The 16,534-nt window shown below is 41.9% G+C and overlaps 3 protein-coding genes across 6 annotated transcripts; all 3 read left to right on the forward strand.

The window, feature by feature from the left end:
- The first annotated feature begins 582 nt into the window (after nucleotides 1–582).
- Nucleotides 583–4,091, forward strand: LOC120294879. Of its 3 annotated transcripts, none has more exons than XM_039315721.1 (2): nucleotides 583–738; nucleotides 3,350–4,091. In XM_039315721.1, exon 2 carries the CDS (start codon nucleotides 3,392–3,394, stop codon nucleotides 3,683–3,685), a length of 294 nt encoding a protein of 97 aa, XP_039171655.1. In that variant the 5' UTR covers nucleotides 583–738; nucleotides 3,350–3,391; the 3' UTR covers nucleotides 3,686–4,091. The 3 variants fall into 3 exon arrangements, with proteins under 3 accessions (XP_039171655.1, XP_039171654.1, XP_039171656.1); XM_039315720.1 differs by having other exon boundaries at nucleotides 590–738; nucleotides 3,302–4,091; XM_039315722.1 differs by having other exon boundaries at nucleotides 597–738; nucleotides 3,353–4,091.
- A 932-nt stretch (nucleotides 4,092–5,023) lies between these two features.
- Nucleotides 5,024–6,424, forward strand: LOC104450797 (ATP synthase subunit delta, chloroplastic). The gene is made up of 2 exons (XM_010065495.3): nucleotides 5,024–5,932; nucleotides 6,218–6,424. The coding sequence occupies exon 1, from the start codon at nucleotides 5,168–5,170 to the stop codon at nucleotides 5,903–5,905; it is 738 nt and encodes a 245-aa protein (XP_010063797.2). The 5' UTR covers nucleotides 5,024–5,167; the 3' UTR covers nucleotides 5,906–5,932; nucleotides 6,218–6,424.
- Nucleotides 6,425–9,939: 3,515 nt separating this feature from the next.
- On the forward strand, nucleotides 9,940–14,627 carry LOC104450798 (IST1 homolog). Of its 2 annotated transcripts, XM_039315524.1 has the most exons (7): nucleotides 9,940–10,086; nucleotides 10,234–10,345; nucleotides 10,680–10,812; nucleotides 10,967–11,070; nucleotides 12,750–12,921; nucleotides 13,013–13,153; nucleotides 13,248–14,627. In XM_039315524.1, exons 2-7 carry the CDS (start codon nucleotides 10,296–10,298, stop codon nucleotides 14,340–14,342), a joined length of 1,695 nt encoding a protein of 564 aa, XP_039171458.1. In that variant the 5' UTR covers nucleotides 9,940–10,086; nucleotides 10,234–10,295; the 3' UTR covers nucleotides 14,343–14,627. The 2 variants fall into 2 exon arrangements, with proteins under 2 accessions (XP_039171458.1, XP_010063798.2); XM_010065496.3 differs by having other exon boundaries at nucleotides 9,940–10,345.
- The last annotated feature ends 1,907 nt before the right edge of the window (nucleotides 14,628–16,534 follow it).

A 16,534-nucleotide genomic window follows, 5' to 3' on the forward strand; every position in this document is an offset into this window, starting at 1 on the left:
CGGCCACGATCATCAATTTCGTTTTCCTTAATTTTCGAATAATAAACGATTTCTTCAATTATAGAAGAAATAGTAAGATTGTTTATTTAGTGCTTGCTATGCTTTCTCGAATAAATTCACATAGTGTTAAAAAGAATTTTAAAAAAAAGAATTAGTTCCATCACGTTGTTACATAAGGCAATCGGAATAATGAGCGTGTGCATGGAAGCCACAGTCAATAAGCTCATCACCATTATTATTGAGGCGACGTGGGAAGAGACGATTGGCCAGCAGCACGATGAGATCAATCCCCCACGCCATCGTACGTGGGAACTCCTTCTCCATCCCCCGTTCTGCGCCAGAGAATCATCTCCCTCTCCTTATCCTTTTTTTCTTTAAGGCATCGACACAAATAGCCTCTCGATGTATATTTTTAATCCATAATTTTTTAATTTATTTAATATATAATGTAATCTTTAATTTTGAATAAATTAAAAAATTACCGGTTAAATTGTATTTTAGGTTAAAATTCAAAAATATTTGTGTCATTTTCTTTTATCTTTTCAATTTTTCATTTACGAGAGAAAAAGTTGAAATTGAAATATTCTCCCACGTGTTTCTGCAATTAAGTCCGATCACTAAAGAAATCGGGAGAGTTTCTCAGTTCGCAGAGCTCACTTCCGCAGATCCTCTTTCCACGACGCGTTGAATCCCCGGCGAGCGGCGGCTGACTCCCATCGAATCGAGAGGATCGCGAGCGTAAGTTCTTCCCCCGCCACCATCCCCGCTCCGGATCTCAGTCTCCGGTTCCTCGTTTCCTCCGATCATTGGCCACGTTGGGCGTTCGATCTTTCCGAAATTAAGAATTGGAATCGGAATTTTCGGGCGTGGTTTCTTCGGTTCTCGATTTTTCGCTCGCGAGACGCGCAATGCGGTCGTTTCTATGTCCGATTCGATTCTCGTCGAAGGCTTCGGCTGTTTGTTGCCTCGTTTCCGTGTTGCATCATGGGGCGTCACGGTTGCTCGCGAGGCGCGTTCTTGATTCGTGCCGGAGGCACCATGGGCACGGTCGTGCGATCCCCGATGGTTTCCTTAATTTTGGTACTCTCTGATTGTCTCAGTCCGTGAACTTTGGTAAAGATGCGAGCGATGTACCGAATGGTAGGAGAGGCCGTTCGTGCTCCCGACTGAGCCTCTTGAAAAAGGGCTACGTAGAGGGTTAGATTACAATGCTGGCATACTTAGGACGATAGAACCATTACCTGTAATTTCGAGCTTGTGGGTAAGAGTAAGATGCAGATAAATTTCGAGGGAGGACTTATGGTTGGGCCGTCCCCTTGAAGTGCATCTATCGTAGGAAGGGCGGCCTTAAAATACATTAGAATTACTGGTAGGCTTCGAAAGGTGGAAGACAGCTAGATTAGGATGGAGCCTTTGAGTGCATTGATAAGATCTTGCGTCCTCTCATCCTAATGACCAGTTTCTAGTGGTGAGTTTTACCGAGACTAGTTTCAGATGGTGCGAATTCCCGGTGTGTAACATAAATCATTTTGGATATCCATGATTTGGAAAGTACGAGTCTGAACCTCAATCCATAAGTCAATGAATATGTTTGCCTATGCCTATCAGGAATGGCCCGAATGGGAAAGCGTTTGTTGCTTTTGCTGGGTTGGCTTTGTTTTGGCTTTGTGGTGTTGAAGCTTTTAGTGAATTGAGGTTTGCTAATCTTAGAGTGTTTGAGTTGGATAATGTGCTTTTGTGTAAGCAGATGATATCGCCAAAATTTATATGTCTAGTACTGTGTGAGTAGTATTGACATGTGCCCCTCTTTTGTTTTAGCCCATGATCAAAATCTCAACTCAAAACTACACCGACTTTTAGAGGGTTCCAATTTTTCATTTTTAGTTCCTGTCAAACAATCTGCCAACCAACAAAAGCAAACAGCTTAGAAGAAGTAGAAGGGACAGTGGCAACCAACAGCCTACAGGGCTTTCTTTTTGATAACTCAAATGTTGAAACTTTACCAGGTCGTGTTTGCGATAGAACATTTCTGCCAAGCAGCAAACAAAAGATAAAAACATGGGATGCTGGTGCTGTTTAGATTATTTGAGATAAGCAAGGTTTCCAGTTCTGTCAGCTAATTGAAATCATAGGGCCGTTTTTCTTACTTTTTTGGCATGAGAAATCATAGGGCCTTGCCCATTTCAGTTCTTCTTGTGATCCTTCTCTGTCAATGCTTGAGTTGTCTAATACTCAGGGCCTTGATTCGCTGTTTAGGTGGGCAGTTACATGTATGAATGTTCAAACATTCTGACGTAGGACAATCTATTGGATAGAAATAAGATCTGGAGGTACTGTTTCTTGGCTGTGAAGAATACCATTGGACAGTTGGGGGTAAATATTGATGGATCAATTCTGAGAGTTCATCAATTTTTTAGAAAAGGTTGCTTGAAGGTATCTGAGATGGAGTAAGGTGATTTTGAGGAATAAAAGTTAAAAATCTTTAGGCTCACCCCAAAACTTCAGAATGTGCAGGGAACTTTTCTCTTGATCAAAATAATGTCATCGGACTGTGTGATCTCCAAATTAATTTCCTCATGTGTGCATGTTTTGTGATGTTGGCCTGGCTTAGCTCCCTGATTCTCATTTTCATTTTTATATTTCGACAAGATCATCATCAACATGGCAGTACATTAGGAAGTCTATTTAGCTGGGTTAATTCTTTCAAGCAAGTGGATTTTCTTATCTTAAATGATGCATGACGCAGACTAGCCCACATTAATATTACTTCTTGTTAAACTCAACATTGTTGCAGTTCTTCGATCTTCAACCTTTGCTTAGACCAAATAAGACTCTTCATTGACTGAGGGGGTTAGTCATAATTCTTTGCATGAAATGAATGAAGACATTCATAGATGTCCAAATGTGGTAGAAGGAGAAGTATTAACAGTACTCAGTGCGACTACTTTAATAGGCATTGCAATTATGCAGGAATTTAACCTTTTCATGCAATGCAATAGATAATAATATGGAACTCCAAATATCGTTTGCAGAATATGAAGAGAAGCTTTTGCTTCTAAGCATTTTAACATTTTGACATTTCATATTCCACAAACATCTGCTTGTCAGTCTTTCATTATTTCGTGTCCTCTTCTTGCTCCTAAATATAATGTCTTGACCTTTTAACATCTGGTATCCTACAAACATCTGCTTGTTAGTCTTCCATTTTCTGTGCTCTCTCTCTCTCTCTCTCTCTCTCTCTCTCCCCGTGTGTGTTTCTGTGTGCAAAAGAGTGATTTTCGTTTTTCTGCTATTTGTGCAGGAATCTTTTATCAATCTATTCTCATATCTTGACTTCTTGCTACTTCAGCAGTAATTTTTCTGGGTTTTGGTACTGCTGCAACTCCCAAGTATGAGTCTGGCATGCCTTGTGTGCCACAGTGCTGAAAGTCCATCGCATTCTTTTAGGAGTTATTCTGTTTCTAGCTCAGAAAATGATGGAAGATGCTCCGCGATTGCCAATTGCTTGGCCATGAAGCCGTCTCTTCCTTTGCCTCCGACAAGATCTGCCATATCGACATCCAAAGTGACACCTCAGCCTGCTGGAATTACTGGTCCACCACGGCTTGTACGGAGTCATGCCGTCAGAAGGGATCTCGTGAGGGATTGGAACTTCGATGAGGTTGTGACTAGGATGGAACGCTAGATACTTGGCGTCAAATTCAGTATAGCAGGTGCTCTTTATCTTGGAACTGTGTTATACTACTTATTTTCCACGTAGATTAGCTACGGATAACTAAGTGAATTTTCTGTGGGGAGGGTCTTCAGATTTGCTAGTTGTAACGTTGTGACGGAAGTAAATGCCCAACTTTATCTACATCTCTTGGCTTTCCTATCTGGATAGGTTTAATTGTGATTAATAGTATTCTATTTTCCAAAAATTGCTTATGTAGATGTCTCAGAGTAGTTGCAAGCAAGTAATTGTCATTGGGATAAAAGGATCATCCTTCATAGGAGTACTCATCTTGTGAGTATGGCAGTTTTCAAGCTAATGACGCCTAAGAATTTGCCTTGTGTATTGTATGTATTCATGAACTTGCAGTATTCTTGGATCCAATTGACCAATTGAAAGTTCAAGATGACAAATACACATCAAGCAAAAGCTTATAGATTAGCAGTGTCATCATCCCTAAAAATTTCCCTATCTTCCTCTGTTTCCCATTTGCTTCAGAGCAGTTCCTTGTGAATTCTGTGCGTATGTTTGTATGCACAACTGTGCTTTTTTGGGGTTCAAGATGGGATCGGGATATCTGTCAGATTGTATTATTGTGTTACCAATAAGCTTTTGCTTATTTTAGGTGGTATTGGACTGGTAACTTTGCTTGAGGATGTCTGGTTGATTGACAGTTCTTGGCATTGACTATTAAGTGCAACTATAAATCCCCAGGACTAGTATTCTCTGGGAAAAGGTATTAGGTACAAAACGAGCTTAAAAATTTGTTGAAAGTCGGGAAGTTTTTCAATATGTCAATGCTATTGTGATGTAATCGTACGGGCTCCATTGAGCTTGAATGTTCTGAGAACCCTTGTCGGGCGTCGAAAGTGCTCTTATTAGAACGTGTTACTTCTATGTCGATGGTTAACTGATCGAACATTTTTTTCTCTCCTCTCGAGTTATTCTCCCTGACCAGAATCCTCGGCGGCATTTTAGCCACAAGCACTGTGGCCGCCGAGGTTTGAACCATGAGCGTTGGGGTTGCTCAAAGAAAGACTGCATTTTTGGGTTCCCCCGTTCGTTCGCACCGTCACTCCGTTTTCCTGAGGCCCTGAGGAGCCAAGGCGAGAATAGACGACACAATCTCGCACTGACATTGCCGAAGCCATTTCGAATGATAGATAAAACAAACGAATGGTGGCAACTACGCAAAAGGAAAATGAAAAAAATTTATGAAGCTGAAAAAGATGGAAAATCCACTTGGCAACCCCTTATCCCACGTAGACAAAACCAGCCCTCTCTCCTCCCTCCTCCTCCACTAGAAACCCCAACAAGAGAAGATAAGATGAAATCGATTCGCTCGCTCTCTCCCTCAAATCCCCAATCCACTTCCTCCCCCTCCATCTCCATCTCCTCCTCCTCCCACGAAATCGCTCTCTCTCTTTCGCCCTCCGGACGAGCGAGCGAGCGAAAATGGCGGCTCTGCAACAGATACCCATCTCCCTCCAGTCCAAAATCCCGTCCCTGAAGACCCAATTCCTCCATAAACCCTCCAACCTCTCCTTCTCCGCCACCTTCCCCTCCCTCAAGCTCGCCCCCACCCACCTCCACCTCCGCCCCTCCTCCGCGGCATCGGGCGCCCGGATGTCCGCCACGGCGGGCGGGAGCTACGCGGCGGCCCTCGCCGACGTGGCCAAGTCGAACAACACCCTGGACGCCACGAGCGCCGACGTGGAGAAGATCGAGAAGATCTTCTCCGACGAGGGGGTGTTCAAGTTCTTCTCGAACCCGACGGTGGACCTGGAGAAGAAGCGCGGGATGGTGGACGAGATCTCGGCCTCCTCGGGGCTGCAGCCCCACACGGCCAACTTCCTCAACATCCTCATCGAGGCGAAGCGGATCGACCTCATCAAGGACATCGTGAAGGAGTTCGAGATGGTGTACAACCGGCTGACGGAGACGGAGCTGGCGCTGGTGAGCTCGGTGGTGAAGCTGGAGCCGCAGCACCTGGCGCAGATCGCTAAGCAGGTGCAGAAGCTGACCGGCGCGAAGAACGTGCGGATCAAGACGGCCATCGACCCCAGCCTCGTCGCCGGCTTCACCATCCGGTACGGCAGCTCCGGGTCCAAGCTGATCGACATGAGCGTGAAGAAGCAGCTCGAGGACATCGCCGAGCAGCTCGACCTGGGCGACATCCAGTTGGCTGTATGATGACGGCGCCGGCGCCGGCGGCCGATGGTATTTTCATTTTTCATTTTTCATTTTTTTTTTCTAGTTTTATATATTTTTCGTCGATTTTTTTTTTTTTTTCGAATATCTTGGTTCTCGAATTTTCAGTTCTTACGTAATGGGACTAATGTTTGGAAATGGAAGTGGCGTGCGCCAATTGTCCGAACGGACAAGGAGTTATTAAATACATGTCTATGTCGGTATAGTTATTTAAAATGGAGGAGATTTTATGTCTTGTATTTCACATGCCTTTTTCCGGTTTATAGCTCTAATTGCCGACGGTGTGATTACCAGGTCCGGCCTAACTCAGGAATTCAACCGAACTGGCCTAGACCTACCAGTTCAGGGGCAATTATGGTGAGAATCGGTTTAGTTACCAATTTCACGAACCTTTATTCGGTTCTAAATCCTGCTTTAGGGAAAAAGAAATACTTTTATTGTCATCGGTAATCGAACTAGAATTTTCTCCGTGAATAAATAATAGTACGATCACTTGACGAACATAAAATGGTGTTACTTTTCTATCTTTTTCTTGTGAAGAATTAATTTTTACTAAAATCGACGGTTTCACAGCTGGTGTTGGAATTGTTCGCGTCTAGTATTATCCGGGAGGTCTCTTAGTTAGTGACCAAATTTCATTATATCTATCCAATTCATGGCTCTTAACGTTCAACTCAGCCTTGTGAAAGCAATTTAACCGAAAAATCGTCGGTGAATCATCGTAAAAAGTATGAGAATGATTTGAATTTCAAGTGAGATTAGAGGCATGACATAATCCGTCATTTAATATTACGGTGAAGTTTCGCTATGGACTGGTCTATGGATTTGGGTTCCTCACTTTCTTGGTTATTGATTAGAATTTAGGCCATTTAACATCTAAGCATTGGTGCAAGAAAGATGGAGAACTTATGAAGTGGTTCCATCATCCATGTGTGCTTGCCATTCAAACTTCAAGATTGTCTTCGTCCTTCCATCTGGTTCAAAACATGCACCGCATGTGCTTCGTCCTTTCCGACCATGGACAGATGCTTCTGGTTCCGTTCTCATGTTAGATGAACGGGCTAGGTCCATCACAAGTCTGCCGACAAGGCAATGAGGCGACGCAGCAAAGTAATTATCCAAATGTCAAAATGTATCGAACCAAAAATTGCTCTCAGAATATAGAAAAATATATCATAAGTATCATAATTTTTATATGTCACTCACTTGGATGTCGTAACTTTTTCTCCAATTACTTAAATGTTATATAACTTTTCAATCGATCACTTAAATATCATAATTTTTTGAAAACATGTGTTTGTCACGTCAAACTTCCGATATTCAAGTATTCAATTGAAAATTATGGCACTCAATGAAGCGTTTTTTTGTTTTTTTAAGTAATGGTACTCAAGTGGTCGAAAAAAAAAAACTATAACATTCAAGTGAATACTGCATGAATATTATTGCACTTGTAGTGTCTTTATCTAATGTTTGTGATCCAAATCAATTTGGTACCATTGCAATGGCTGCATAACTTGGACGAAAGTTATCAGCAATTATGCGCCACATTACTCATTGAAAAGATGAGTGGTGGAACTACGTAGTCCACATGCTTATTGCCATCTATATAGACCATGTGGAGTCATGGCTAACTTGAGCTTCCCCGCAGAATTGACTCTATTTTAATTTCTGATATGTCCATGATCTCCGTATCCACAATAGAATTATGTTCATGATCCTAATCCAACCACCTCTCTTCTCGAGCACCTTTGATATATCTTAGTACATGAATCATTGCACCCCGATGCATCGGTGAATCTATGACCTGGGCTAACTGAACACTTTTGACATCTGGTTGATTTGGGATAAACTTCACATCTAGGTCCCCAGGACTACCCAAGAGTATCCATCTCTTCTTGCAAATCTTGACAGACATGGATACCCTAATGAGAGAACATTCAACCTTAATCCTAGAAAATGTCTAACTGGCTCATATTCTTAGCCAGAAATTGTTGATGCATATGCGTTTTTTATCCAAGCGACACTATCTACCCATTTTCTGCACTAACTTACGTCATCTAGGTAGACTAAGATTAGAATACGTTTACTAGATGGAGAGGACTAATAGGATACTTGATCATATGAATCGCTCTGAATCATTCCCAACTTAAGAATTGTGCTTACGGTGCTCCGAAAGATTGCTTTGAAGTATAAAAGGGCTCTTTTCTTTTCTTCTTTTCTTTTTCTCAATTTGCACGCCATGCTAGACACTAACTTTGTTGAAGACGTTCTGAGGTTCGGAGACGATTCATGTACTTCAGAATGAATGATTTGCAACAGTCTAAACTGCATTTGTCTTTGAAAACGATTTTGATGAAGTTGGCAGAGAAGCATCAATTGAACCAGAAATGGTTGAACGGTAAGAACTTGCAGTTGCCTCACCACCTAAATGAACCGACAAAACCATATGATTAATGAGAACCCAAACGCACAATTAGTTAACATGACTTGCGAGCGTCGATCGGTATTATCAAAGAATGAGTTAAAGAGCTAAATGAGCTTTAATCAGATAGATTCTCTTATTTTTTTTATTTTTTTGGGGTAACATCTTATGTTCAATAAAATTTAAGCCCTTATCTACAATTAAACTTGCGGATTCGGGAGAAATAACATTTCCATTACTTTGACGCGAGAAATTTACGAGACAAGGAATCAAGATGAGATCTTGCGAATTTTGTATTCTAGTAAAAGTCGTCCCAACCCCAGGTGAAATGGACCGATGGATCCTCCAAGAGTAAAATTTATTTGGTACCTGGGAATAGTCCCAATCACCAAATGAGACTCGCTTCAGCAATAAGATCGATTATAAAAAAGCCAAAAACCAGTTTGACTTTTGAACAAGATCCCAAGACCTTACCATGCATAACGCAATCATGGACCATTTTGCCTTATCACCGAATCAATTTTGCCGACAAAAAGTGCTTCCGCTTCGTGATTTCTTCGTCACCTAACCCACTTTAAATTCTCCGAGAACATTTTATTTTGGAGTTGCATTCCAAGCACGATATGCTTATCTATCTAATCCACCTCGGGCCCGTAAAATGTCTCCTCTTTGAAGATCAAAGACGAAATGACAATGAGGATTTGTCCTAAGTGATTGGCTGCGCTTGCATAGATGACACCGAAGCATTCAAAGGTCCATCCTCATGGAAACTCCACTCCATGCATGATAAATTTTATCTTGTTGAAAGTTTTGAGTTCTCACTTTGAGCCGTCGTTTTTTGTACCAACTTTTTTAGGTACATTAGGTTCATGAGCCATTTAACTTCCCGTAATTATCACTCTATGTGTGTAACAACGAGACATGCCATATTCCATAAATGTTAGGTCGCGAGATTGAAATCGCTTGCGAGACCAATGCATTGTCCTAGCTTTATGCCAATGAAACCTAGATCTCCACTGGACCGACTCAATGGCGTGATTAAATATTTTGAGACACCATCAACCGATATTCTTAAAGCTTAAATGGTTGGAAAAGTTGCATTGTTTTTTTTTTTTTTTTTTGGAAAAGATAATATATTGTTTTTTGGAAAAGTTGTATTGTTTAATACGTAAGTTTTCTAACTTATCCGTTCCAACCTAGCCTTGAATTAGGCAAAAGAGTGAAGCAAGGACTATGGTGCTTGGAGGGATTTAAGCATTGAATCTCCTAATGCCGTGAAAAATGATAACTGCCATTTCTATTGGTCTAACACCAAGCATAAAAATTATTGCCCAAGCTAGACGGGCATGAGCTGAATTGGGTATCCGTCACTAGATTTGCTATTCCAAGCTCGTCCAGATTTATCCTCTGGGCTGATTGAGCTTGGGCGAGCTCAATAGGCTTTCAAGCCCCCGATTAGTCCTACATCGGCTACTCCAAAATTTAGAACTCTAATCAATTTGGGTTTATTCTGATCGGATCATTTTCGACCCGATCCGACCCGTCCGTATCCCGTGGAGAAAAGAAAATAAATGAACAGCCAAATTTTCTTTCGCAGCTTCTCACAGCGACGCTGCGCTCGATAATTGATAGTGGTGTTCTACGATCCGAAAGTGCCCCCCGAAGCCTTGACGCGGCTTCCGGAGGAACCTTCTGGCCTAAGGAAACTGGCGCGCCCTGCGCGTCAATTAAGCGTCGGCAGGTTTCCATCCTTGGTCGTTCTATCGTCACCCTTCTCTCCCCCGACCCCCTTTAAGCGATCGATTTTCGCTTTCGCGTCGGCCGATACCTCTCGATTTCTGGGTATTTGTTTATAAACAGCGGCCCGTTGAAGATCTTTTTCCCGCAGTTCGTGGCGTGTCTCGACTGATCCTTTCTTCTGGGTCTCTGCGGTGATCCGGGTTCTCGGCCATGTCGATAATGGATTCTTTCTTCGCGAAGGGCTTCAAAGCCGCGAAATGGTAAAATTCGATCTCTCGGGCTGGTCCGAATTCCGTCTCCTCCTTTTGGCGTTCCTGCGTCTGGGTCACGTGTGCTGTGACGGTCTTTCGACCTTTGTTTTGTGTTTTCTTTGTTTTTCGATTAGATGGGGAGTTTGCATTTTTAGGTGGGTTGATCGGATTCTGGTTTCGGGTGATTTGGGATTCGGATGATGCCGACCTCTTTTTCTTTTCTGGCTGAATTCCTCATCTGCCCTCTGTGATGCTGAGTTTCGAGATTCTATCGGTGTGGAGACATGTCTTTGGTTTATTGATAGTTTATTAATGTTTGTACTTCGTGCTCTGTTTCTTGCAGTAAAACCCTTTTGAAATTGACCATTCCTCGGATAAAGTTGCTGAGGAACAGGAGGGAGATTCAGTTGAAGCAGATGCGCCGTGACATCGCGAAGCTGCTCGAAACCGGTCAAGAAGCTACAGCTCGTATTCGGGTATTTTCTTGTTTTGCTAAACCTGTGACTTTCAGTTACTAAACTCTTGGTCCTAATTTCGCGATATGCCTGTTGTCCATGGATGGAAAGACTTTGAAAGTTCCGTTCATACTTGAAAGTTCATTTTTTTTCCCCTATATTTGTCATTTTTCAGGTGGAGCATATCATAAGAGAAGAGAAAATGATGGCAGCTCAAGAGGTCTTAGAGCTCTTCTGTGAACTCATTTCTGTTCGCCTTCCAGTCATTGAGGCACAGAGGTTGTGATGTCAATAAATTGTGCTCTTTTTACTTTGTTGAGACTGATTAGAATGAGTGGCTAGCCTAGTTATCTCTGGACTATCTGGAGGAAGCTTCACTTGTGGTTCAATCTTTTGCTGTGTGAAAGATAACATGTAGAACAGCGATGGATGCTAAGATACTATCTAAAGTCTAACCTGTGAGAAAGTATAGTCAATGGCAATATTTCATTTAGTTACTTAAGCTTAATGAAACTTCCTGTGGTTTGGCTTGGTCATTCCTCACCTCATGCGTAGCTTGATGTGTAAGGGCGTGATGGCAATGGTTCACTATGTTAAAAAGTTCATTTAGCTAACTGGAAGGCTAGAATCAAAGTGTGCATTGCTCATTAGTAGTTCTCCAATTGAACAGTATGCCAGAGGATGTTTTTCAATATGGCTTCTGCTTGTCCCTTTTTACTTTATTTCTAAAGCCCCCTCCACACAATCCCCCACAAAAGGGGGAAAAAACTAGGGGTGTGCAACGGAAACCGCTCGAACCGGGACCGGACCGGACCGGCCGGTTTTGGGTGGTTTCCACGGTCGGCGGTCCGGTTCCCAGTTCCTAATCTTGGAACCGGCGGCCAATTGGTCCGGTTCCCGGTTCCAAGGTGGGAACTGGACCGACCGGACCGACCGGACCGGACCAATTTTTTTTATATATAATTTATATACATATAATATATAAACACATATAATATATGAATATTATATATGAAACTTATTGCAATTACAATTGCAATTGAGGTAACAATCTTCTATGTGGCCAAGAGACCACCAAAGCTTTGTTGTTACTCTTTATTTATAGAGAAAACTTACTTGTTAGTTTCATTTTCTATTCAATGTGAGACAAGGCTCTAGGAGTTCCTTGTGCTCACACTCTCTCTCTTGCTCCCCTCACTTGCAAACAACAAGGCACTTCAAGCCTCAAAGAGTCTAATATCGACTAAACATTCAAAGCATAGAAGAGAGATTGTCAATAAAACCTAAACTAAACACAACCTTTAATTAAATTGTTCATGGCTTTTATGCTTAAAATTAAGCGTGAAACACATAAACTGTGATTGATATTCACGCAAGTGAAGTGTAAATATTTTGCACGTGGCGCATGGATGTGTGAATAGTTTTATTAGAACGCCTGGGAACTAAATTGGATTGATCGGTCCGGAGCATGGTTTTTCTTTAGTGAAAAAGGAAAATGCCGATTTTGTTGGACCGGACCGGACCGGACCGGACCGGAACCGATGGTCGGGTCCGGTTCCCGGTTCCACCTTGGAATCAGACCGAACCGGGAACCGAATCACCCCTAGAAAAAACAACAAAAAAACAAAAGGCTATGTTACATGAGATATATGTATGGTCAGTATAGAATTTGAATGGACAACTCAATGCTTCGAGTCCGAAAACTCTGTATATTTTTTTCTTTTGTCTTTCCTTGTTTTAGTTGGTGGTTCACTATTAACTTTGGATCATTTAAGTGAATTTTCACTAGCCTGGATGTCAAATTTTGTAGTTAGCCTTTACATTTTCTTGTGGCTTGTTTTGTAGCTTGCCATGCTGTAGTGTTACTGTGTTAGTAGTAGCATCTATGGCCCTAACTGATCTTTTTCTTTTCTCGGCCAATAGGGCTTAACTGATCTTTGAATTTGGTCTTTTTAAAGGGAATGTCCTATTGACCTAAAAGAAGCAATATCCAGTGTGTGCTTTGCTGCCCCTAGATGTGCCGATCTACCCGAGCTGATACAGGTTCAGATGTTATTTGCGTCAAAGTATGGGAAAGAATTTGTAGCAGCTGCTAGTGAACTCATGCCAGATTGTGGCGTTAATCGACAGGTTCTTTAAACTCTCTGTTCATTTTGCTAATAACAAAGAATCTGTAGCTTTTCCAGTTGGTTAATCTTGAAATGCATATCTTTTGCTGTAGTTAATTGAGCTACTATCAGTTCGCGCCCCTTCCCCTGAAGCCAAACTCAAGCTTCTTAAAGAAATTGCTGAAGAGCATGAGTTAGAATGGGATCCTGCTGCCTCAGAATCTGAGCTTTTCAAATCCCATGAAGATTTGCTGGTGAACAGCGGTTTTCCATTTTTGTTTTTTTTTTTTTTTTTCCTGGCATTGCTTATATTAGCTTGGCGTCTCATATATAACCTCTTTATTGCAGAATGGATCTACGCAGTTTGGAAGTGGATCTAAATTACCCCTGCCTAAAGAGAAGCATGATGATTCGCTGTATTCAAGACCAGATCATGCCCTTGATGAACAGCCTGATTCTGATACAGGCTTTGAGTCATTGGATTTTCCTGAGGTTCCCCAGATTTCAGTACGGCCAAATTCAAGTGCAGTCTCTGCACCAGAGATTATTCCACCTAATCCAGTTGCTGCAAGCCCTGCCGACCACAAAGTTGGTGATGAAATTTCACAGCTCTCTGGAACTGTGGAAACTTTGTCCCTTCACAAGCATGTGGATCCCAAGGAAGTAGTGGAAGAGCATCTTATAGACCACAAAGATGAAACTGCTAAAAGTTCTGTTGATGTCAAGGAAGATAAACAGTTCCTGCCATTTATAGCTCCCCCATCACTTTCATCTGTGTCGTTCTCTGTGAGAGAATCATTCCCTGCAAGAGAAAGTGCTCCTCCATCCTCTCTTCGAAGGACAAAGAGCAACGCACAGGATGTGGATTCACAAGATGTGTTTGCAGCTGCTCAATCCTCTCTTCCAAGGACAAAGAACAACACACAGGATGTGGATTTACAAGACGTGCTTGCAGCTGCTCAAGCTGCTGCTGAAAGTGCTGAGCGTGCCGCATCTGCCGCCCGTTCTGCAGCTAGTCTCGCACAAGTCAGAATCACCGAGCTTACCAGGAAAAAATCAGCAGTCCTGGATGATTCTGATAACCCATTTTATGCAGCCACACCTGAGTCTACTAATGCTCCAACTCCTGAACTTGAACATAAAAGATCTTTGGAGAATTCTGATCAGAGGTTTGATTCAATGGACGATCAAGTGTTTCATAAAGACCTGAAGGAGTCCGGTGTGTCAAATCAGCCACCGCCTGAGGAGGTTAAGTTTGATTCTGAGGCATCAGAGTCCAGTCACAAAGTTCACGATTATAACTCTGAATATCACCAGCCTGAGAGATCCACCTCAATGGACGAACCATATTTTTCATACCCAAACTTGTTCTCTTCGCAGAGCATCAATGTCGGATCTGGTTCCCAGTCATCAGATAATTCCCGGCCCCACTATGATCCATGAGTGAATTTGTCTCTTAAAGGTTTGATGAGACATAACAATATGCTACTGTGTTGAGTTTGCTCGTTGTTGCATATTCTTTCTCATTTTAGCTTTCATCGGTCTTTTGTATAGGGAGGTATTTGAGGATTGTCTGAATTTGTTGCTGTATAATGATAGTCGATCCTTTAAACTCATCCATGCAGACTGCCAAACAGAGTGTATCGTTCGATTTCGGATCCACATGGATAGATTAATGTATTATAACTATGTTACTGCTTTACTGGACATAGAATCGCGGTTCTTCTACCAGCGTTCAGTTGTCTGACAGTTAGTACTCTATATGCCATGGCTAAAACTACATCTTATCTAATGCTTGTGAAAGGCCTTTATTAGTGTTACCAATCCTTAGCTCCCCAGTTTTTTATTTTTTTTAGAAGGGTTATTTTTGTTTCATCTCTTTTCTTATCAAAGAAGCAACGAAAGCAGACCCCCCTGATGCAAGCTCACTTGACATCAGGCGAGTTGCCGCCTGCGGAAAGAACTTAAGGAAAATTGAGCAGTATGTGGTTGTGTAATGTGTATGGCCAAAAGGAAGAAAAGGGAACAAAAAAGAAAGGGAGAATGGACCGATTGCATAGTGTAGGGCATGGCAGGGCTGATTCCTGGTAGTAACTAATGTTTAGAGGGAACTAAGGTGGTGTCACACCCCCTCCTTGCTTGAATCAGCTGCTTGCTACCTGAGTGGTGTTAGTTATGGCTGATGCTAATAGGATCTTGATCGTTACATCGATTCTTTTGACTGTCTCGGCTGAATCAACGCCAAAGATCGTTCGGTGGACTTCATTTCGCTACAAATCTGGGTATCGGTCTGAAGGGCCGTGATGAACAAAGAAACTCTTTTAAGCTCTTCTACTCCTTGATTGACGATTGCACAAGCTCTGTTCATATGCTTCATCGTGTGGATGTGCAAGCCAGGTTCATGCTTAATCGCTTTAATCGAAACTGATGTTCACCATTTCAGTTTTGCTTACCTGACTCCTTTGCATACTGACGACCCACGAGTCCCAGTAGCCTTGTACAAACACTTACAAGTTGGTGGTCCATTGTAACCATCCTAAATTTGTATATCTAAAAGCCTATTTGGTAACCATTCTATTCCCGAAAATCATTTTTATTAAGAAATGATTTTTTTTATTCTATTTCTTGGACGAATTTCTAAGCATTTGAAAGTGTTTGATAATTTTTCAAAATTTCTATTTCCGGAATAGAATTACATTTGGCATCACCTTTAAAATTTCTAATTCAAACTATTTTATTTAATTTTTAATAATTTTATAATCTTTTTTTCTTTCTTTTTCTTCAAACTTTGGCTGATCACCAGCCACGGGATGATCGGCGATCGGCCAGATGAAGGCTAACGACCTTGTCAAAGCATTACCGACCCCTAGCGAGGCCGCTCGTCGTCAGTCAAGCCTCATTGTGGCCCAACAAAGTTGGGCCTCGGTGATGGTTGGGCAAGCTTAGCTTTACCAGATCTAGGCGACGTCAACCTACCTAGCCAAGGCTCACTTGGCCACCGACAAGCTCACCGAATCTCACTCTAGCCTAGCGAGCTTATCAGACCTCATCCAATTGGTCGCCAACAACCGGCAACGGTGGACGATGACAGCAATGGAAGAAGAAGCGAGAAGAGAAAAGAAATTTGAATTGGCTTAATTTTGAAATTGTTCTTGAAAACAAAAAAGTAACATTTGTTTAATTTTATTTTAAATCTATTATCGAGAATAAAAAATTTACCAAAAAAATATCTATTTTTATTATGCTCCCAAGAACAGATGGATAAAATCGGGTACTATTTGATTGATTGCCCAACAGACGCTGAGATGTCATCCTAGAAACCCAAAATTGGATTACACGATCTTTTCCTGGCGTCATTAGAGAACCAGAGGGGTTATCCCACTTGCCAGCTGATTCACCAAATGGTAGGAAGAAAGTTCCACCCACAGCTTAAAAACTTTAATACCAATTATGGTTAACCATGTGACAGCACGGAAGTTCATATCTTTTGCCCGATTAATGATGGGGCGCAGTCGACCCGGAGTTCAAAAAGTCGTCAACATCAAAATTTTTAGATACTTCGTCCAATCCATTTATGTGTCGATGACATTTCTTCATCCCTTTGAGATATAAATTTGTACGACAATCCACACTTC

This window comes from Eucalyptus grandis, chromosome 6, assembly GCF_016545825.1.
Source record: "Eucalyptus grandis isolate ANBG69807.140 chromosome 6, ASM1654582v1, whole genome shotgun sequence".
NCBI classification, from domain to species: Eukaryota; Viridiplantae; Streptophyta; class Magnoliopsida; order Myrtales; family Myrtaceae; genus Eucalyptus; species Eucalyptus grandis.